This window comes from Pelophylax lessonae, assembly GCF_965119305.1.
Source record: "Pelophylax lessonae genome assembly, chromosome: 9".
Taxonomy (NCBI): domain Eukaryota; kingdom Metazoa; phylum Chordata; class Amphibia; order Anura; family Ranidae; genus Pelophylax; species Pelophylax lessonae.
This window is the reverse complement of record NC_138776.1, coordinates 133,926,107-133,950,074: the sequence shown is the minus strand read 5'-3', so window position 1 is coordinate 133,950,074 and position 23,968 is coordinate 133,926,107. Positions and strand designations below refer to the sequence as shown.

Sequence of the window (23,968 nt, the reverse complement as noted above, 5' to 3'; positions counted from 1 at the left end):
ATTTCCTGATGTCAACTGCAGTTGTTCTGTAAAGTCAATGCAGCAAAATGCATGACAGCACATCTGGCAGAAATAAGCCCTGAGGATTAAATCACAGGAAAGGTGACACCTCTTTTATGTTTTGGAACTCATCTAGAGTACCTGCAGCCTTTCTGTGATGTATGGTGTCAGTAAATAATCATGGCTGATGGCATTGTTGTTACGAATTAGTATTTAAAGCGTAACTCCACTTTTGTTGAGAAAAAAACATTCCCCTCTGGGTGAACTATGCAAGGATTTGAACAAACTTTGTTGCAGATTCCTACCTTTTGGTATTCTGAAGATATCGTTTGTTCCTCTGTGCCGAGTGGGTCTAATGGGAGTGGTTTCATAATTATCTATCCGCTGTGGCAGCTGCAGGGATCTAATGAGGAAAGCTGCTGGGCCTGCATCCATTTAGACGTCTTCCTATTGGGAGTATCTCACCAAAAATGACATTTTTGTTGCAGGGGATGCCAGAAATCTGACTTGTAACTTAGGCAGACTTCTGGGAAAATTGGTGAGCCAATCACACAAGCAGGAAATTATGTTTCTGGGGTGTGGTCAGCAGTGATGTAAGTAACTGCATTTAAGTAAACAGCGTTACTTAACGCAGTTACTTTTGAGGGTAACGAGTAATCTAACTGACTACTCGTCCCCTCAAGGTAATGCCGTTCAAATTACTTTGGCTGCGTTACCGCAATTACATCTACCGCCACTAGATGGCAGTAGATGTAATTGTAATTCCCCCTCTCCTCTATGACCGCTGTCTGCAGTACAGGAAAGAGAAGAGGAGGAGACTCGGACAAGGTCAGGGATCGATCAGCAATGTGTCCCTGCCTGCACTTTGCCTTGAATGCCTTCTCTGGGGAAAAGATCTATTATCCTCCCTCAGTCCACGGCCGGCAATCAGCTCTGCTCTCAACTCATCCTGCGAGACTGCAAGTATGAAGCTGCCTGTGTGAGTGTGACAGGCTGACAGCCGGCTCAGCTATTCAGAGGAGAGGAGGCAGCTGCTTTCCAGACAGGAGGAGGACGTGCAACAAGTGCTTACAACAGGTGTGTGCTTGGGGGGTGGCTTTGACATCCGAGGGGGGGGGGGAGGGCACTGTCTCTGGCTGCAGCACCAGCACATACATGGCATGGGGACTGTCTCTGACTGCAGCACATACATCATGTATGTGCTGCAGTCAGAGACAGTGCCCTGCCCTCCCCCCATGCCATGTATGTTCTGCACTGCAGTCAGACTCAGTGCCCTCCCCCCCATACCATGATAAAGTGGGATTTATGGGGAACCCTGCCTGGCCTGCTCTAAAGGGGAATCTATGGGGGAGCTTTGGGGACGCTGGCCTGCTCTAAAGATGGATCTATGGCGACCCTGTTCTAAAGAGGGATCTGTCCCTTATAGATCCCCTTTAGAACTCAGTCCCCCTAGATCCCCTTTAAAACAGGCCCTGGGGCCACAATAGATCCCCTTTGGAGCAGGGTCCTTATAGATTCCCCTTTAGAGTAGGGTCCCCATAAATCCCCCTTAAGAGTAGGGTCTCCATAGATCCCCCTTTAGAGCAGGGTCCCCATAGATCCCCCTTTAGAGCAGGGTCCCCATAGATCCCCCTTTAGAGCAGGGTCCCCATAGATCCCCCTTTAGAGTAGGGTCCCCATAGATCCCCTTTAGAGAAGGGTTCCCATAGATCCCCCTTTAGAGCAGGGTCCCCATAAATCCCCCTTTAGAGTAGGGTCCCCATAGATCCCCCTTTAGAGAAGGGTTCCCATAGATCCCCCATAGAAAGGGTTCCTCATAGATCCCCCTTGAGAGCAGGGTCCTCATAAATTCCCCTTTAGAGCAGGGTCCCCATAGATCCCCCTTTAGAGCAGGGTCCCCATAGATCCCCCTTTAGAGCAGGGTCCCCATAGATCCCCCTTTAGAGCAGGGTCCCCATAGATCCCCCTTTAGAGTAGGGTCCCCATAAATCCCCCTTTAGAGTAGGGTCCCCATAGATTCCCCCTTTAGAGAAGGGTTCCCATATATCCCCCTTAGAAAGGGTTCCTCATAGATCCCCCTTGAGAGCAGGGTCCTCATAAATTCCCCTTTAGAGCAGGGTCCCCATAGATCCCCCTTTAGAGAAGGGTCCCCATAGATCCACCCTTAGAAAAGAGTCCTCATAAATCCCCCTTTAGAGCAGGGCCCCCATAGATCCATGGGGACCCTGCTCTAAAGGGGGATCTATGGGGACCCCTCCTTAAAGGGGGATCTATGGGGAGCATGGCCTGCTCTAAAGGGGATCTTTGGGGACCCTGCTCTAAAGGGGGATCTATGGGGACCCTGGCCTGTTCTAAAGGGGGATCTATGGGGACCCTGCTCTAAAGGGGGATTGATGATGACCCTGGCCTGCTCTAAAGTGGGATCTATGGGGACCCTGCTCTAGTGTCCCAGTACCAGTGTGCCACACCGCCAACACCACCAGTGTGCCACACCACCACACTGCTACCACCATTTCAGGCAGCAGGTACCAAAAAACAAAACAAAATACAGTTACTCACAGTCAGGAGGACACAGACCCCCACAGTGTGCCACACCGCCACCACTATTAAAGATCTTATAGAACGTAATTGCATTATAGAATAGAAAAAAAAGTTGCAGTTACTTTTCTGAGTAAATAATTACTTTTTCAATGTGGTAACTGAGTCAGTAACTCAATTACTTTTTGGGAGAAGTAATTTGTAACTGTAACTAATTACTTTTTTAAAGTAAGATGAGCAACACTGGTGGTCAGTACACATTCTGTGTACAGAACAACTCCAGGTAGCCATATTGCATTGCATTTTCAGAAAATTACAACAGCTGCAGATTGAAAAGGAAAGGCAATTTTTAATAGCATTTAATTACAATATGATTTGTGTCGCAATTGTATACGCTATATTATTTTTTCTTTATTTGCTGATTTTTTTCCCCATGAAAGTGGAGTTACCCTTTAAGCATGCAAAAATCCAGGACATCTGCATGCCAACCTAGTTCAAAGCACAAAATTAGCTTTTAGAAAAGGAGGTAGCACAGTACAGAAACATGCAAGATGAGCCTGTAGTGCTGCCCAGAAACACAATGAAAAGCTTGCTGATTGAATTTTAGATGGTGGATATTAAAAAACAGATAATGGCTATTTGCTGAGGCACAGGGACGGTGTACATATATCCACATTTTTCTTTCTTAGTTGCCTTAACTAAATAGTGGCAGAGAAAAACGATGCATGAGATTGTATTTACTTAAAGAGTCTGTAAATGAGCTGATGCGTTTGTTGGCAATCGCCTCCGGTGAAATCCATGTGCACAGTAGTTCTCCTAAAAGCCAGAAATTGGTTTACTTCGCATAAACCTATCTGTATAACATATTTATTTCACTAATTTATACAGTGCTGATGCTTTCTATAGTGTATTACAAACACCACTAAACTATTTTTTTTCTACACCCGGAGAAGCTAACAATGTCCCTTCACAGAACCCTTCTCAAGTAGGGTTCCTCCAGAGGTTGCTAGGGGTTCCTTGAGCAATGAGCAATTTCTGCCTCTCAGATAAGTTCCCCCTGACACCATTGATCTTTTTAGCTATCTGGAAGAAGGTAATTCTTCCCAATGTCCACAAGTGTAAGGAGCATTCATCCAACTGACCATCACACTAATGTATCATGAGTTGTAAATATAGTCATTTTTAGCAGGGGTTCCCTGAGACCTTTCAAGGGTTCCCCTGTGCTGAAAAGGTCGAGAAAGGCTGAACTAACCTAACAATGGGGCTTCCATATGAAAAGTGCAATAATAATACTTGTTTGTACCTAGAGCAACCAGTTAAAATCCTTGTTCCAATCTGATACTTAGACTGCAGAGATGATACCTGGAGGCTGACTGGTTTCATGAGCAAAAAGTAATTTTTCTTCTTGACATGCTTATCATACATTAGCCAAGCATGCACAAGGAGAGCATCCAAACTCAATGCAAATAATGGCCACAGTAGGGATAAAACTCAGGATCTTAGCAACGCAGGGAAAAAAGACCTAACCACTTAGGCACCATGCTGCTCTGACATCAAGAAAATGAGAAGTCAGACTTTACTGTAGGTTCAGTTTGGCATGGGATAATAATGAGCCCCAAACTGAGAGCAGAGAATGGGGATATCATACGAAACACAGTGCTGCCTATTTCTCAAAAATGCATAAATTAATGACAAAAGCGTTAGATAAATTATGTTTGTGGCAGCTAAAGTGACACATTTCATAAACCCCCCCCCCCCCCCCCACACTAGAACACAACTCAGCTCAAGGCACAAAGCCATCATAAATCCCATTAAAACGGCAAAATAAGTTTTATGTGCTTATCGCAGTACAGACTGTAATAGCCCATAATTGGCGTAAACAGTGTGCCCCTCAATGACGGATTGGGTGTGTGAGATGAACGCGATTCGAGCAATGGAAGAGATGATTTATGTAGAAGAGAGACTTCTAGAAGGATCCCCAAAGGAGTGGTTGCAATAGGATCATTTTCGAACCTTGGCTACATTTTTACAATATTTATGAGAGGTAAGGGTGGTATATTTCCACCCCCTCTCCAAATGTTTTATGCTCTCCTAGTTGTTCCTGGAGGGCAGGGGTTATAATGCATTCTATGCATTAAGATAAAAAAAACAATAAAAACTTTCTGTGTGTAGCAGCCCCCTAAAACTTTCCTGAGCCCCATCTATATCCAGCGATGTACACAAGTGCCTCAGCCGTCCAGGACTCTCCCTCATGATTGGCCGAGACACAGCAGCAGCGCCATTGGCTCCCACTGCTGTTAATCAGTCAGCTAGTCAATCAGGAGAGATAAGGGGCAGGGCCAAACCACGGCTCCGTGTCTGAATGAACAAACGTTGAATTCTGTTTGTTTTACTGTTGCCTATGTTTTGTACTCTTATACTATGAATATTTTCTTGAACCTTTTTTTGCTTTTCTTTAACTAAAATGAAATGTAAAAATGATTAGGCTGAACCTCTACATGCTCTTAGTCAGAAGATAAAGAATCTTTGCCTTTGTGAGGAGTATCATATTTTAAAATTCTTACATTCCTGTCTGGCCATGGCGATGAGTATCACAGACATTTCTAAAAGGTTGGTAATGCTACAGCAGATACTGTGAACAATATATGTTAAAACACATATGGGCTACCATTCGTGTGTGCAAAGAGTTAATAATAACTCTGCTGGTGCTTAGTTACCCAGCACGCTGGAAAATCTCTGTGCAGGGTGAGGTTAAGACTGTATTATCGTCACATGGCACACAATACATTCACACAGATGAAGAGATCTAATCAAGCACCAGTCATCTATTTCAAGCAATTGTTAACAGACACATCTGTTCAGTAAAATAATGTTTCTCCATTCCCTATTTACAACCCACAATACTGAAATATTGGAAAACGTCAAGTGTGGAGCCTGTGCAATCTTGTTAGAACTTGCAGAGAGATTCAATAAGGAATCACATATTGGCATTGGAGTGTTGATATTCAGCTGTGACCCTCCGAGTAATAACTGAAATCAAACTTGTAACGAACAGAGCTCCCAGGTAGAGGTTTGTTTGCTATCCGCTCTATGCTTAAGCTGTCATTAACAGAGCTGCAGAGCTGATAAGGTTAGAGGATCTCGCTATTACATATCCATCTGTGTATGTACAGGCGCACTTTGCAAAATGTTAGCCACATTAAAACTGAACAAAATTTAATAAAATTTGGTTCTTAATGTCTTTTTGTTTTTTAAACTGTGGCATGCTGACCCAACAAACCTCAAGTTCTATACTTTTAAATTAGGGAAAGTGGGTTCTAATTTTAAACACAAATTTATGCCAAAGTAAAACCTTAAAGGATATGTGAACGGAAACCCTTACCTTGTAAAACAACCCATGCATTTATTTTAAAATAAAAATGAAATGCAAAATGTTTGTGTGTGTGTATTATATATTACAGTAAGTGTTTACAATAATCTCTGTTCTTAGCTGCATAAAGGGGTTTGGGTTTGTAGAAACAGCAGTAAACTGAACGTCTGTGATCATTGCATCCTTAGGACACAGCTGATCACAGATCAGGGTAAAGTGCCAATCACAGTGGCCCTTTACCACATGCTCAGCTGTATCCAATGACAGCTGATCACGATGTAAACACAAGCTGGGTATCGACATTCCTTTCCTTATGCTGACAGCGTGAGGAGAGGAGAGCCGATAACTTGCTTGTGTGAAAGGGACATCTATCAGTGTCCTGATTGTCAGTGCAGTCTCAACAGTGTTCACCAGTGCTGCATAGCAGTGACCATCAGTGCTGCCAATCAGTGCCCACCAGTGCTGCCAATCAGTGCCTCCTCATCAGTGTTGCCTATCAGTGCCCACCAGTGTCAACTATCAGTACCCATTAGTGCCACCCATCAGTGTAGCCTATGAGGTTAGCCTCATCAGTGCCCATCAGTGCAGCCTATCATCAGTGCCCATCAGTGCAGCCCCATCAGTGCACATCAGTGATGGAGAAAAATGTTTGCAAAATTTTTGGTCCTTTTTTGTTTAGCAAAAAATAAAAAAAAACCCAGTGGTGCTTAAATACCACCAAAATAAAACTCTATTTGTGTGAAAAAAATGATAACAATTTCATATGGGTACCGTGTAGAATGACCACACAACTGTCATTCAAGAACGTGACAGCGCTGAAAGCTGAAAATTGGTCTGGACAGGAAGGAGGTAAAAGTGCCCAGTAGGCAATGGTTAATCCTCCCTTCCCAGCATATACCTTACCTTTCCTTCATTCCCTCCCCACTCCCTTCAGTCCAAGAAGCTGAAGGAAATATCAAGTACTTCCAGGTATGGAAAAGCACGGGATTCACTCCATATGACAGCCCCGGGTCAATCAGTATTGCTACATAGGGACTCTATAACCCTTTGTAAGCCGTGTTTCTGGTGACTCATAGCTAACATGGGACTTTTCTTCCCCTCTGGTAGCTGAACAAAGCAGCAGAAGAGTGACAGGAGGGTAAGTAAATGTTGCTGGAAAGGACTAAATAAAGTTAAAAAAATTAGCAATGTCATGGCGCTCTGCTAGTATAGGTGGGTGGTATGGAAGGGGGGGGGGGGTGAGGGTTCCATTCTGTGGTGGAGGGGGCCACTTTCAGCGGTTGCCAGGGGCTCTAAAGGAACAGAAAGCAAGAGAGAGCGGAGCCAGCTTGGTGTAGCATACAATTTAATAATTGACAATAAACATAGTAACTTACTCAGATGTAAGGATAAAACGGTGTGGTAAGTAATTGGGGATCATCTGTTTCTTTCTTGGTCTGTGCGGCATGGGGTGGGTTTAGGGTGCCGGCGTTTATCAGGCTGTCCACCTGACGAAGGAGCACAGATGCTCCGAACGCGCGCTCCTCCTGTCATCTTCTCACCGAATGTGACCTCCTCAGGGCCGGAAGCAGGAAGTCGAAACCTCGCTGCGGGTCCTCCACCACCGCTTAACCTGCGGGTTACAGCTGCCCAGCACCAGCCTCCCCATGGGAACGCTGGCACCCTGCTTCCACCCCACACCGCACAGACCGAGAAGGAAACAGATGATCCCCAATTACTTACCACGCCGTTTTATCCTTGCCTCTGAGTAAGTTACTATGTTTATTGTCAATTATTAAATTTTATGCTACACTAAGCTGACGCCGCTCTCTCCTGATTTCTACTAAATAAAGTTAGCCTGTTGGCAAGAGCTCCCCTCCCATCCTTAATCCCCCTCCCCTTCCAACAGAGTGACAGATACAGGGGCTGCTGTGAGGGCAGCTAAAAAACACAGCAGCAGAAGGATGAGGGTGAGAGCTGCAGGAGAAGGCACTGCAGTGAGACTTGTTTGACTGTGTAAATCCTCCCAGTCCCTCCTTAGATGTCATAGGGATGGTACAGGGCAGGGAGGGTTTTGTGTGAGCCATCAGGAGAGAAATACTGTCATTTGTAAACACAGAAGCTGGCATAGAAATGTGAGTAGCAGAGAAAACTTCCTCTGCTGGCTTCTGTGTTTACCAGTGGCAGTGGTGAGCACCGGACCAGGGCCAGAGGTGGTGGTACTCTATACTGCCATGTTCCGGACAAAAAACAAGCTCTGTAAATATATCACTGCCCATACACTGGTGAAAGTTACGGTAACATAAAACATATAGTCAGCCCAAATAAATCTGAGATTGAAGTTTTTGGAAGAAGATGTCAAGTTGAATCACCCTCCATCTTACTTTATTGTTCAGGGATTCCTTTAGCTAGATGTCCCTTCTGTGGCTCCTTTAAAGGTAGATTCCCACCAAAACTAAAAATGAAACCTTGAGGTGGGAAGCCCAGCCTTCCTGTTCAATTCATCAACCTTTTGTAATCAGAGTGCCTTCAGGTTTCTTCAGGGTGCCTTGGCAAAATGCCTAAAAATTGCCCGTCAATTGTATACAAGTCAGGGGGTGGATCAAACCTGCCTTTTATTTAAACAAAGCCAGAGGTTCCTATTGTGCACCATTACAACCTTCCTGCTGCTGGCGTCCTAACAACCAATGATATCAGGTGATAAGGAAGTTGTCGGATACATGCAGAGCATTCTTTTTTGACCCCCCCCCCCCTTCTCTCTGTCAGCTCTGGGGTCTTATTAGTTGAGTGAGGGAGGGAAACTGAGGATGAAGAGAAACACTGGAATACTAGTCAGCACTAGAGTGCAAAGATGTGTTTGCTTTGTAAGAAAAAAAATCTCCTCCAACGTGTCCTACGGGTGTGGATGTTGCTGCATTATGTAAAACTATTTGTTTTGTTTTTTTTTTAATTTTAGAATTGGGCGCCCTTAGAATTTTAAAGGGTGCCTTGACTAAAAAAAGGTTGAGAAACACTGCAATACATTAATGATCTATCAAGGCAATGCTTTACTGGAAGAATTCACTCCAGTCACTTTTGTCAGTAATTGGGCTATCAGAGAAGCAGTGCTTGTGATGCAGACAGGCAGTTCTCAAACATACTCAATACAAGCCCCATAGATATCCACTTTAGATGACATAATTTCGAAAAAAGGCTTATAGAAACATATGTCAGTGCAGTTTTCTCCCTGCTAACAAATGTGTAATTGGTGGGAAGGGAAGTGCACAAAGAGACAGAGAGAGATAGCACAATTCACAGCACATTCATCCTAATGTACACTCCCAGTGAACCTGTGATGAGTTGTGCAAAATCTGGCTACAATAGATTACAGAGAATTTAGGTTAAGGTTATTTTTCCAGAGGTTTAGCACAGCTGCCACATGTTCTGGATAGCGTCAGAAACTCATTGACATGATGCCAAAAATTCCTCTTCAAATCAAAAATTCAGCAGCAAGTATGAAACCTTGTACATGAGCATCTCATAATATTAGAATATCATTAAAAAGTTAATTTATTTCAGTAATTTAATTCAAAAAGTGAAACCCATATATTTTTTTTAAAGATGCAATACTCACAAAGTGATATATTTCAAGCATTTCTTTCTTTTAATTTTGATGATTAAGGCTTACAGTTAGGGCAAACTCCAAATTCAGTATCTCAAATAATTTGAATATTACATAGGGTCAATAAAGAAAAGGATTTCTAATACAAAAATGTTGGCTTACTACAAAGTATGTCCATGAACTGTATAGTATGCACTCAATATCTGGTCCATGCTCCTTTTGCATGAATTACTGCATTAATGTGGTGTGGCATGGAGGCGATCAGCCTGTGGCACTGCTAAGGTGTTATGGAAGCCCAAACTTCTTTGATAGCAGCCTTTACCTTGTCTGCTTTGTTGGGTCTGGTGCCTCTCATCTTCTTCTTGACAATACCCCACATATTCTCTATGGGTTTTAGGTCAGCCAAGTTTGCTGGCCAGTCAAGCACAGTGATACCATGATTATGAAACCAGGTATTTGTACTTTTGGCAGTGTGGGGCAGGTGCCAAGTCCTGCTGGAAAATGAAATCAGAATCTCCATAAAGCTGGTCAGCAGAGGGAAGCATGACGTGCTCTAGAATTTCCTGGTAGAGGGTTGTGCTGACTTTGGACTTGATAAAACACAGTGGGCCAACACCAGCAGATAACATGGCTCCCTAAATCATCACTGACTGGGGAAACTTCACACTGGACCGCATGCAATTTGGATTCTGTGCCTCCCCACTCTTCCTCCAGACTCTGGGACCTTGATTTCAAAATGAAATGCAAAATTTTCCACAGTCAATTAATATTTCCGCGGCCACGTCATCTGTTGGTGTTGGTCCACTGCTTTATCAAGTCTAAAGTCAGCGCAGCCTTTTACCAGAAAATTCTAGAGCACTGTATGCTTCCCTTTGCTGATGAGCTTTATTGAGATGAAGATTTCAATTTCCAGGAGGACTTGGCACCTGCACACACTACTAAAAGTACCAATACCTGGTTTCATGATCATGGTATCACTGTGCTTGATTGGCCAGCAAACTTGCCTGACCTAAATCCCATAGAGAATCTGTGGGGTATGGTCAAGAAGAAGATGAGAGGCACCAGACCCAACAATGCAGATGACCTGAAAGCCACTATCATAACACCTCAGCAGTAGTGCCACGGGCTGATCGCCTCCATGCCACGCAGCATTGATGCAGTAATTCATGCAAAAGGAGCCCCGGCCAAGTATTGAGTGCATACTATACCGTACATGGACATACTTTTCAGTAAGCCAACATTTATGTAATTATTTTTTTCTGAGATACTGAATTTAGGGTTTTCACTAGCTGTAAGCCATAACCATCAAAATTAAAAGAAAGAAATGCTTGAAATATATCACTCTGTGTGTAACACATCTATATAAAATATATAAGTTTCACTTTTTGAATTGAATTACTGAAAAAAAAAAGAAGTTTTGATGATATTTTAATTTTATGAAATGCACCTGTAAAGGCAGGTAGGCAAATCTAGAAACTCAAGCCGAGAGTTCCTGAAAATGAAAGCAATCCAGTGGGCACATTGACCAAACTCTAAAATATTGATTTTCCCAGCTTTAGTATATACAACATGGTATGTTTATGTAAGAGCCTTGGATAATAAGCTACCAATAAGATTCCCAAAACATTTCATTAGATACCAAACAGTCCAGGGCTGTATTTAACTATTTCCTTTAGATCTATAGGGTCCAATTTCATAAAACCTGACATGCAATATATTGAGGGGAAGTACAGTGAACCTCATTTAATAAAGAGTAGAGCGAGGCAGCATTCACATCTCAGCAGAACAATTATCAGGAGTTTTCAGGCGTTTTTATTTAAGCGCTGTTACACATTTTGTAATCATATTTTAAGCTTTTTACTTGTGTATTTAAAGTGAATGTAAAGTCAGACGTTTTTTTATTTTAATGCATTCTATGCATTAAGATAAAAAAACCTGTGTGTAGCAGCCCCCCTCAGCCCCCCTAATACTTACCTGAGCCCAATCTCTATCCAGCGTTGTTGCAGGAGTGTCTCGGCTGCCTGAGACTCTCCCTCCTAGTTGGCTGAAACAGAAGTGCGGTGCCATTGGCCCTTGCTGCTGTCAATCAAATTCAGTGAGCCAATCAGGAGAGAAGGGGCAGGGCCAGGCCGTGGCTCTGTGTCTGAATGGACACAGGAAGCTGTAATTCGGCTCGGGTGCCCCCATAGCAAGCTGCTTGCTGTGGGGGCACTCAACAGGAGGAAGGGGCCAGGAGCGCCAAAGAGGAACCTGAGAGGAGGAGGATCGGGAATGCTCTGTGCAAAACCACTATACAGGGCAGGTAAGTATAACATGTTTGTTATTTTTACCCCCCAAAAAATAAGACTTTACAATCACTACAAGCTTCAGGCATTTTCTTTTTTAGCCAAAGGATAGAAGTAGGAGGAGAAGACCAGTTTTAATTGGCTACAAAGTGCTTAAAATACGCCTGAAAAAAATGCTGAAAATAGCAGTTTCAGGTATTCCCATTAAAGTCTATGGGGAAAAAATAAATAAAAACGCAGAGCTTTCACACTTCCCTGCCAATGATTGGATGTTTGAAATAAACACTTCAGCTCTCATTAGTTCGCTGTATTTCCTTTAGTAAATCAGACCCACAATCTTTCAACAAAACACCCACAGGAGCTCCTAGCAGCCCACAGGTATTTCAGACAAACTAACCCTTCTGGCAAAACCCTATCTGCCTCTGATCCTCAGAATGAAATTTATAATTCAAAAGCACAGTGTTTTTTCTGCTAGTAAAAGGATTGAAAGAAAAAGCAATCTTGTTTTGCCATGCAGTACATAAAAAAAATAAGCTATTGTTCAAATGTATTTACTGTTGCCTAAAAATTTATCAAGCACAATATTCAGCGTATCTAAATTTCACCGTTCGGCCTGCATTATGCAGGCAACATAAGAACATTCAAAGCATGTATAGCAATAACAAAGGAACAAAGTATGTTTTTGCCCAGAAGCTACATCTATTATCCAGTATCTTTTTTTTTTCTTTCCTGCTAAAATATGTTCTTCTTTGGAGATCAAGCGCAAGGGTACAACTTCAGTCAAGTTTTTCTCTGCTTCGCTGACTGCCTGTGTATGTGACTAGGATCTGAGTGTGTTATTCTGGGTTTAGGTAGGGATTACACTAGAGTTTAGCGACAATAAGATCACAAGGTGACTGGACTTGACAGGAAAAGAAGCACATTGCTTGTAAACTGATGACACAAAAGATAATTGTCAGTTTAACGTTTTTTTTCCCCTCTTCTTGAAGGTTTGCCTGATGCGAATGCCCGCTTCTTCTTTGGATACTTTAAATGGTGATGGCGCTAAAACTCCCAACTGATGCTAAGGAATGATTTTGTTTATCCCATTAGATTCAGATTTACACTGGAGATATCAGTCGAAGAATTAAAGAGTTAGTTTACCTTTTCCGAAAATATGTAAAAAGGAGAAGTAACACTGTACACCAGGTGTCTTCAAACTATGGCCCTCCAGCTGTTCAGGAACTACAATCCCCATCATGCCTAGTCCTGTCTGTGAATGTCAGAGTTTTACAATGCCTCATGGGATGTGTAGTTCCACAACAGCTGGAGGGCCGCAGTTTGAGGATCCCTGCCGTACACCCTTATTTCTCTCCCCAGTCTCTGCGGTACTTACCTCTTTGGGTGATGAGCTGCCAGTGCAATTGCAGCCTGTGCAGAAGACCAAGGATTTGAAATTCCTGCTCTTCTTTCTGCAAGGCTTCTGGGATGGATCAGAACGATGCCCTGTGCTGGCACTGACCAATCAGAATCACTCTGATCTGTCCCGGAAGTGCTGCAGAAAGAAGAGGGAGAAAACTAAAGGTGAACTAACACCATCCACCCCCATCCCCTAGTCTCTGCTGTACTTACCTCTGTGGGTGATGAGCTGTCAGTGCCTATGCAGCAGGTGTAGCGAGACAGGGATTTCAAATACCCGCTCTTCTCCTTCTTTCTTTAATGCTTTCCGGGACAGATCAGAGTGATTTTGATTGGTCAGCACCAGCACAGAGCATAGCTCTGATCCAACCCGGAAACCTTGCAGAAAGAAGAGGGGAATAGCATGGATTTCAAATCCCTGTACCTGCTGCGTGAGCACCGATAATTCATCATCACACACAGAGGTAAGTACAGTGGGGACCAGGGGGTGGGGGTATATGGTGTTAGTTGACCTTTTAAGTTTTTTCCCAAAAGGTGAACTTACACTTTAACCACTTGCCGACCGCTCACTCGAGCTCTACTGTGGCAAAGTGGTTAGTTATCGTCCAGCGACGTAGACCTACGTCGCTGGACTCCTCCCCTTGTGGGCAGCGCTCGCGTGCCGCCGGAGGCTCGCTCCCGCTGTATTCATTCACAGCGGGAGTCGGGCCAGGGGAGGAGCGGCGGCGATCGCCGCTGCTCTTCCCCGATCGTCGGGGAATCGAGTTTGGAGATCCGCCCGCTTGTGTAAACAAAGCGGGCGGATCTCCTAAGTGACAGACAGTGACAGATTGTAGGGTTCAGCATAGCTGAACATGCGATCTGTCCCTGTGTCACTCAGTCACCTCCCCCCACACATGTTAGTAAGCACCAGGCATACATTAACCCCTCCCTCTTCAATAAAATGAACCCCTTCCCTGCCAGTGTCATTTTTACAGTAACTGCATATTTATAGCACTGATTACTGTAGTAATGTCACTGGTACCCCCAAAAGTGTCAAAAATGTCAGTGAAGGGTCCGATCTGTCCGCCGCAATGTCGCAGTCCCGCAAAAAAAAACGCAGATCGCCGCCATTACTCGTTTAAAAAAAAACACCAACAATGACAGAAATCTTTCCCTTAGTTAGTAAACGCAATAACTTTTGCGCAAACCAATCAAAATACGCTTATTGTGATTTTTTTTACCAAACATAGGTAGCAGAAAACAAATTGGCCATAAATTAAAATTTTGATTTTTACATTTTTTTGGGGGGGAATTTCATATAAAAAAAATGTGAAAAATATTGTTATTTTTTCAAAATGTACGCTCTTTTTTTGTTTATAGCGCAAAAAGTAAAAATTGCACAGGTGATCAAATACCACCAAAAGAAAGCTCTGTTTGTGGGAAAAAAGGACGTAAATTTCATTTGAGTATGGCTTCGCAGGACCGCGCAATTGTCCGTTAAAGTCGCACAGTGCCGAATCGCAAAAAGTGGCCTGGACGTAAGACAGCAAAATTCTCCGGTGGTAAAGTCGTTAAAGTTTGAATATTACTGGTCACTCTGGGGCAACGCAGACAGAATTTCATACGCAGTGATACATGAAGATATGTTATATCACATCACGGAATAGAGTAAGAAGACTCTTGCACCTTTCTACACTGTGTGCACAATTAATAGGCAAGTAAGTATTCTGTGAGGTAAAATCCCAAAAATACTTGAGATTTACTATAGCGCTTGCTAAAAATAGACCCAGGGATGGACAATGGCTTGTCAATATCCTAGGTTTAAATGATTGTAGGCATATGTGTGAACGACTAAGTGGTTCTAAATAAATATAAAAATATAAAACCAATAAATATATGAATTCATATAAATATAATATCATATATCCAATGGGTGTAGGAGGTGGTGAAAATTGTGTGTAAGTTAATAAAAACTTTATTAACCTTTATTAACCTAGGATATTGACAAGCCATTGTCCATCCCTGGGTCTATTTTTAGCAAGCGCTATAGTAAACCTCAAATGTTTTTGGGATTTTACCTCACATTTACCTTATATCCTATAGCAGCTGCTTTTACCTTTCCCCCTTCCTCACATTTATATATTTATTACTAATTTCCTTCTAATAGTACATCTATAGGCGCGAGGGATATACATACCTAACTTATATTATTAGTATATTTACCTTTTCTAAGTAAGTATTCTGACCAAATCATCATTTTTATGCATATTGTTCAACTCCAAGCTGTATAAACTTGAATGCTTACTGGATTTAAGCAAACCAGGTGATGTGTATTTGTGTAATAAAGGAGGGTGTGGCCTAATGAGATCAACACCCGAAATCAAGGTGTGCATAATTTTTAGGCACCTTCTGTTACTCAGGCAAAATGGGCCAAAAAAGAGATTTAACTGACTGAAAATTTCAGAGGGATGATTTTGGGGCGTGATTACATGCCATCAAACGTTTTGTTGCAAATAGTCAACATCGTCGCAAGAAATGTGTTGAGAAAAAAAGACGCAAAGTAACTTCCAAAGATTTGAGAAGAATCAAACCTGAAGCTACCAGGAACCTATTATCCTCCAGTGCTGTCAATTCCAGAACTGCAACCAACCTGTGAGTGCCCAGGCGTACAAGGTATTTAGTGCTCATAGACATGGCCAAGGTAACGAAGGATGAAACCCGACCACCACTGAACAAGACACACAAGTTGAAATGTCAAGATTGGGCAAAAACATTTCTGAAGATAGATTTTTTCAAACGTTTTTTTAGACTGATAAGATGAGAGGGACTCTTGACAGATCAGATGTATGGGCCTGTGGGCTGGATCAGTAACGGGCACAGAGCTCTACTTAGACTCAGATGCCAGCAAGGTGGAGGTGGAGTACCGGAATGTGCTGGTATTATTAAAGATGAACTTGTTGGACCTTTTCAGGTTGAAGATGGACTCAAAATCAACTCCCAAACCTACTGCCAGTTTTTAGAAGACACTTTCTTCAACGAATGGTACAGAAAAAAGTCTGCATCTTTCAAGAAGACCATGATATTTATTGCAGTAAAGGCCTTCAAAATGGAAGAATAGCTACATGGCCCCATTCCTGACCTGACCTAAACTCTATTGAGAACTTGTGGGCCCTTCTTAAACAGTAGATTTACAGTGAAGGAAAACAATACACCTCTCTGAACAGTGTCTGGGTGGCTGTGGTTGCTGCCATTTTTTTTTTAAATGTCACAAATGTTTTATTGTAAATTTTCAATCAGATCAAGCAGATCAAAATAAACAAGTGAGATGAGAAAATGAGCATTTTTAATTTAGTTGCATAATAATTCTGCACACTAATATTTGCCTAATAATTCCGCACACATAGATATTCTCCTAAGAAAGCCAAAACCTGACTTTAACTTGACTAATAATTGTGTAGGTAACAAATATTGGGTACGAGTTTAGTTGTGCTAGATTCAAAAGGCTAGCTAGGTTTGCAATAATGTATGTTCCAGGGTTTTAATGTAATTGGGAGGACTTACTAAGGGCAAAAAGACTATTCACTTTGCCAAGGGAATTATCCACAGAGCTTAGTGAATATGGTGAAATTTAATTTTGCAAAGAACACCCAATTACATGCAAAGAACATTTTAAAAATAGGAATGTTTACTTACACACGATTGGACGATGGATATCAACAGAGCTTCACCTCATTCACAAAGCTCTAGGGAAAATTCTCTTGCAAAATGCAACTACCCCTGTGAAGTGAACAGTCTATTAAACTTTAGTAAGTCAACTCCAATGACTTTAGCAAGGTAGCTTTCAAACCAAAAAGGCCATTTAGGTGGCGTGTTAGGCAGTGTTAATTTTGATGTCAAATTTCAATTTAGTTTTAGTCATAGTCTTTTGACTAAAATGCCATTTTAGTTTTAGTTGTGTATTAGTTATCTGAATTGTTTTTGATTTAGTCATATTTTAGTCTACAAAAATCTCCAGTACATAGTCAACTAAAATTGAATGGATTTAGGTAAATTGTAATGTATTATTTGTTAAATTGTAATGTATTATTTAAGCATTTCTCTAGAATTTCCGAACTCATTATATACTCCTCCTGGAGTAAAAATCTAATAAAATGTTATTATTTATGGTATTAAGGTTTGAACATGCACAGGTTTAGCTCTTGTGATATATAAGGTCTTTAAAAAATAAAACCATGTTTCATAAACAAACAGAAATTTTGCTTTTAAAAAACAGAAGGGAACTTTAAAATTAAAAAATAATTTTAAAAAGTGTAAACTCTATTGGCTGTAATGCCATTGCACACATTTCCTGACTATATTACCAACTTTAAATATTAAGAAAAAAAATAAGAAAAGCCTCTTTCTTAATTAATTTTTCTTTCAGCATTGCTACTACTTATTTTATGTGGTAGTGCAGTGTTATTTTTTTACATCAAATTTCAATTTAGTTTTGATCATAATCTTTTTTACTAAAATGCCATTTTAGTTTTAGTCATATTTTAGTCATCTGAATTGTTTTAGTTTTAGTCATATTTTAGTTGACTAAAATTGTGTTTATTTCAGTGACGAAACACTGGTGTCAGGTGAGATATACAAAATTTGAAGCAAAGAGAGTGGTGAACTGATGGTGCCCTCGTCAGCCTCTTTTCCTATATTATACTCACCTCCTCTATCCTTTTCCACTTTTCTGCCACTTTCTATCTTTATCTTTTTATGGACAGATCTAGGCAAAGCAACCCCGCAAATATCTTTATGATCTTACAAATACTTTATTTTGACCTTGCTTTCACCTGAAGCGCATCCATCGATATTGGACCATGCCCACTTAGATTAGCTTCCTTATTGTTTTAATAATTGCACTTTATGTTAGTTGATCCAATCCTTTGAATGACACCCAACGACACCCCTGTTGCCTTATTGTTCAGATGACAATGGTTTGTAAAACGGTATATGTTCCTCTTGCTGTACTCTTACTATCTTTGTACCTTTAATAATTTAAAATAAAGCATATGTCCTAAAAAAAAGTGGAAGACAACAGAAAAGTTCAAATAAGAGGTAAAATAAGCCTTAACAAGCCAATGCACTTGGGGGAGGTATAGAGGACATCCTTCATCAGGGCTTCAAACTTTCAGAAGATTGAGATAACTGGACCATAATGAACTTTTTAGCTGTTAAAGATATCCTACGACAAAGCTGTCAACAAACCAGATTTCTTTACAGCCTGAATATTCTTATCTTTTGAAAGTAAAAAGCGTTGGCATGGTAATGGAATTTCTTACCAAAAAATTTACTTTATTTCTTGGAATTTACAATTGGTTTAGCATTCTCTTTGTTCAATATTTCGTATATCTTGCCCTTCTTGGCAGCAGTCATGGTTAACTGAGGTTGAAGAGCATTTGGGGAGTTATTATCAGACTCATCATAGACAGAACTGAAGACTTTGACAATGACAACTCCCCACTGGAGTTCTATACAGATAAAAATAACCAGTTAGTACATCAGCTTGTGTGTGTGTTCAACCAGAACTATGCATCAATTGAGGTAGTCACCGCAGGCCTTAAGCAAAACTATTGTGCTTCAGAAATACTTTTGCAGGTAGAGGCCTCCAGAGGCTGTCCTACATTTTATTCTCTCCTGCCAACCACGACCAGGTTGTATTTGCTTTTCAGGTTCAACTGCTGTACAAATAACTCCCCCACTGCCACTTTACCATCCTCTAATACTATACAACCTATTTAATATGGCAGTGCAAGGGGCAATGAAGGTTAACAAAGTGCAGTAATCCATAGAAACCTACAGATTTTAGATTAAAGAAGCCATTGTATATACAGTATACCGGTATTGCACTTTGCTTTATTAACCTGCTGTTATGCGTCAAAACATTAAAAAAAACTACACAGCATCAACATATTTGGTAAAAACCTCAAATAAAGTGCAGCGAAACATACTTCTTCAACTAGTCAATGCAAGAAGTAATGATGTGCAAAGTCCAGAAACCTATGGCAACCACGGTTCAGATTATTGAAGTCGTATTGGTTTAAGATCTCCTATTGGTTGCACTTGCTTGGTTACTGCTCTTCGTACATCATTGTTACAGAATAAGCATGTGTGTTTTTTAGCGCATTTCTTTTTTTTGCGAAATCCACTTGCTTTATTTGCAATATAAACAGATCACATAAATCATTCCCTGTCAAAAAATGCAACCATTAATGCAAGGCAGAGCTAAACACATCATAATCATCTCCTTGTAAAATAAACATCTGTTTTAGAATGTGGCCTTTAACAGAAAATTAAAAACTGGAACACATGGAGCATTATAAAAAAATATTATTTTTTTTCCCTCCACTGACATGTTTATGGATTGATGTGCTGTAATCTACATCAACCAATCTGATTTCAGCAGTGCAATATTATGTCTAATAAAACCTGATATTTGATTGGTTGCTATGGATTACCACACACCACTGCTTTCTTATTAAATAAAGCCTCTATTATGCCGTTTTCCCAAAGTCAAGTATGCAAAATCTGTATTCAGATCCTCTAACTGGCTGAGATGTCACATCAGCCTGTACTGCTCATAAAAGGACCTGTCTCAACACGAAAATAGCAGAACCATACAGACGTTTGCCGAGGTTGGAGGAGACTGATAAGGTCAAAAACACACTGTATCCTTAGAACATTGCCTCCAGTTATGTAAGAAATAGGAATTTATAGCTTAAATAGTCTAACAAACTGCAGCTCCATAGTTATACATTGATGTAGACGTATTACATATATATAGGCAATATTTTACCATTTTTTTTAGAACAACCGAGCACACAACCAATCCATGGATTAAAGAAATGTCAGCTCAACTCTCCAAAATCGTAAAACATGTCATACTTTAATCCAAAAAAAAAAAAAAAAAAAAAGGAAACAGCACCATAACTCACAATAGACTGCACACCATCTCACCGTGACTTTATATCAGCTTGTCTTGAAATGTTGTTGGCTTATAATTTGGCAGGAGAAATAAACATATTCATAAATGGACAGTTGCTTATAGGTGATGTTAGTGAAAAGTGACAGAAAAGTTAAAATGCTACAGTTCAATAAAAAATAAGCCAAGTCATCCTAAAAGAAAAAAAAAAAAATCAAAATAAAAAATAAATAAGAAGAAATTGTATTTGCAATCTTTATACCTCACATTCCCTGGAACCTGATTTGGTATATGTGCAGGAACCAGTAGTGCTTATGGATTCACAAGTCTCTCTGCTTGTTGCAGGCTTGTAGTCTACATAAAATTCCTGTGGCGTTAGGCTAATCTGTGTTAGGGATGATCTTTTTGTTTGGCTGTGATTTTTCATAAGAGTAGCCTGCTGCAGATGCCTAACACCTGCGGGAGACCGTCTCCATGACACGTAGATTACTAAGGAGATCACTAACACAGACAGGAAGAGCGCTATAGTCCCCGCTATGATTTTATGTAAAGAAACGCTATCTGCATCCCCGCTGGTCTCATAGCCAGGTCCTGTCACTCCAACAGTCGGAGGCATTGAGTGGTTACTTTCATGCTTAGTTCTCAAAATTTTGTGTTTTGCAGTTGTATTCCGACCAGTGGTTTTCAACTCCCTGCTCTCTGTAACGTTTTTGCTGCAAACATTGTAGTTTTTGATTGCCTGCATGACATTGATCCCCTGCAGGTCCTTAGGACTGGCACAAAGGATTGTGTTGTCCCGCAGGCCTTTAAAATTTTTGAGCCAGTTGACCAAAGAACAAATATTTCGGCTACATTCCCAGATATTGCCAGCAAGACCTACGTCAGTAAGAGAACCCCAGCTGTCCAGGATCTCCTGGCCTATGAAGGTGAGTTTGTTGGAATCCAGGTTGAGTCGCTGTAGATTGGGTACACACTGAAAGACGCTTGGGCCACTGAAAGCCTCGATTTCGTTACCAGATAAATCAAGCCTCTGTAAGGAAGTCCAGGTCCAAGACATGGTTTGACCTATGAAGCTGATCCTGTTCCATTGTAAGTACAGGTTCTGCAGGCTGACGAGCCTGGGGAAAAGCGCTAGGTTAAGTTTGGAAAAATGGTTGTGCTCTAAGTGAAGTTCCTTCAATCTGATCATTCCTGTGAAAACATTTCTGGCCAAACTGCGAATTCGGTTATACCCCAGATCCAAAAGTTCCATATTTCTGCAGTCCTGAAATATCCGAACTGGAATGTTACGCAGTAAATTCGACCTCAAGTGTAAGCTCTGCAGTTTCCTCAAACCCTTAAACTGGCCAGGTCCCAATTTCTGGATTGTGTTGTAGGAAAGATCTAAGTTTCTTAAATTAGTGACTGGTCTGAAGGTGTTGTTTAGCAGATGGGAAATCCGGTTAGAACTAAGAACAAGCTCCTTTAATCTACGGATCCCATTGAATGAATTCTCATCAATACTGCTAATATGGTTATGGTCTATGTACAGCCAAGTGAGCTGATTAAGACCTTTAAATTGATTATATTTCAGTAAGTAGAGGCTGTTATACCGGAGAGACAACCCGACACATCCAGGAGATATTGACGAAGGGATTTCCTGCAGCTTCTGAGACTCGCAATAAAACATTTTTCCATCACACCTACATCCTGTAGGGCACCCACGTTCAGCAGAGGAGAGCATTGCCATGTAAACCAGCAGGGCTATAGGCAGGAATATAGCAGATCCTCTTAATAACCGATAAGGGTTGAAACCTACAAGCGAAAGCCTGAAAGTAATTTTCTGAATGACAGCGTATAGAATATAGACACAATATGAAACAACATCACACATGCTGGCCTCCAGTCCTCTCATGGGTGGCAAAACACTATGCCCAATTTGTGCCATCCTGCATTCAAAAGGACAGAACTGCATATTGGTGTAATACATAAGAATATGGATAGGAAGAGAGAGAGAGAGAGAGTGATAGAAGGTAGAGATTGGAGGAGAGAGAGGATAGATAGATAGATCAATAGTAGATAGATAGATAGATAGATAGATAGATAGATAGATAGATAGATAGATAGATAGATAGATAGATAGTTAGATAGATACATTGCCATTAGAGAGAGATAGATAGATAGATCAATAGTAGATAGATAGATATATCAATAATAGATAGATGATAGATAGATAGATAGATAGATAGATAGATAGATAGATAGATAGATAGATAGATAGATAGATAGATATTGGTTAGATAGATAGACAGATAGATCCATAGTAGATAGATATTAAAAGATATATAGATCGATAGATCCATAGTGGATATATATTGTTAGATAGAATCATAGTAGAGAGATATTAGCTAGATAGATGGATATATATATATATATATATATATATATATATATATATATATATATATATATCCATATATTTATATATATATATATATATATATATATTATATATATATATATATATATATATATATTATATATATATATATATATATATATATATATATATTATATATATATATATATATATATGATAATAGATAAATAGATAGATAGATAGATAGATAGATAGATAGATAGATAGATAGATAGATAGATAGATAGATAGATAGATAGATAGATCCACAGTAGTAAAATATTAGCTATATAGGTAGATTGATTGATTGATTGATCCATAGTAGATAAATATTGGACGATAGATGATAGATTGATAGATAGATAGATAGATAGATAGATAGATAGATAGATAGATAGATAGATAGATAGATAGATAGATAGATAGATAGATAGATCCAAAGTAGAAAGATATTATCTATATAGGTAGATTGATTGATTGATCCATAGTAGATAAATATTGGAAGATAGATAGATAGATAGATAGATAGATAGATAGATAGATAGATAGATAGATAGATAGATAGATAGATAGATAGATAGATAGATAGATAGATAGATAGATAGATAGATAGATAGACAGCTGCATAGTAGATATATATGAGACACAGATGTATAGAGTGATTTGTTTGGTGTGAATACAGTTTGTATGTACATACAGACACATCTATTTACAAATATGTGATAGATAGAAATGAGAGTTTGTCTTCCTATCCCATGAATAAATGAAAGTAGGAGGTAGGTAGGTATATGGTGAATGGTGATGAGTATAGAAGTGTTATGGATGTGCCATGCTGGTACCTGGTGACATGTAAGCTGATCCCAGTAATACACGTACCCATTCTTCATTCATTGGAGAGCTGATCCTCAGGTTAGTTATCGCCTCCTGGTATGGGGCCACAGGCACTTCGCCTCTTGTAGCTGCATTGTGGTGAGTCAGGGTTTCCTCCAGACATGCAGTGACTTTACTCCCTGGGTGAGAGGAGCACTTTGCACCATCATTATTTGTCTGATCCTCCAACACTTGCTGGAGATGTCACCCCCAGACTGGGGCTCAGTCCATCACCCTCTCCTGTAGATCCCCTGGCTGGCATCCATAGACCAGGGACAGGATCCCTTTCTGAAGTGTCCTGGCTTTTCTTTTTCTTTTTTCTCAGTTGTGTGATGAAGCCAGTGTCGGCTCTCCGGCAGGATTCACATCTGTGCACAGTTCTCCCTGGCAGTGTCTGTAGGATGTGAATGTTCTCTCTCTGTAAGTATGAGCTGATTAGCTTATTACATTGGGATTGTGCTCTGCGTGCCTTCTGTTCTGCCGCGGGAGAGCGCCCCCTGATGGGAGATGGCGTTATTATTATGCATGGCTGTATGCATGCACCTCCGAGTGGCTTCATGTACTGCATATTATTCCTTCTCCTTGGAAT

General features: G+C 40.6%; 1 protein-coding gene across 3 annotated transcripts in view; it reads right to left on the bottom strand.

Moving 5' to 3' along the window:
* Nucleotides 1-23,751, bottom strand: part of LRRTM3 (leucine rich repeat transmembrane neuronal 3) — a 159,554-nt gene extending 135,803 nt beyond the window's left edge. For 2 of the 3 annotated variants that reach the window (XM_082267660.1, XM_082267659.1), the window contains exons 1-2: nt 23,386-23,751; nt 20,374-21,905 (exon numbers count right to left, since the gene is read on the bottom strand). In XM_082267660.1, coding sequence (XP_082123786.1) covers nt 20,374-21,905; nt 23,386-23,389 — 1,536 coding nt within the window. In that variant the 5' untranslated portion in view covers nt 23,390-23,751. Of the gene's footprint in view, nt 1-20,146; nt 21,906-23,385 lie in introns of all 3 variants that reach the window. The other variant, XR_014225715.1, reaches the window with a different exon arrangement.
* Between the last annotated feature and the right edge of the window lie 217 nt (nt 23,752-23,968).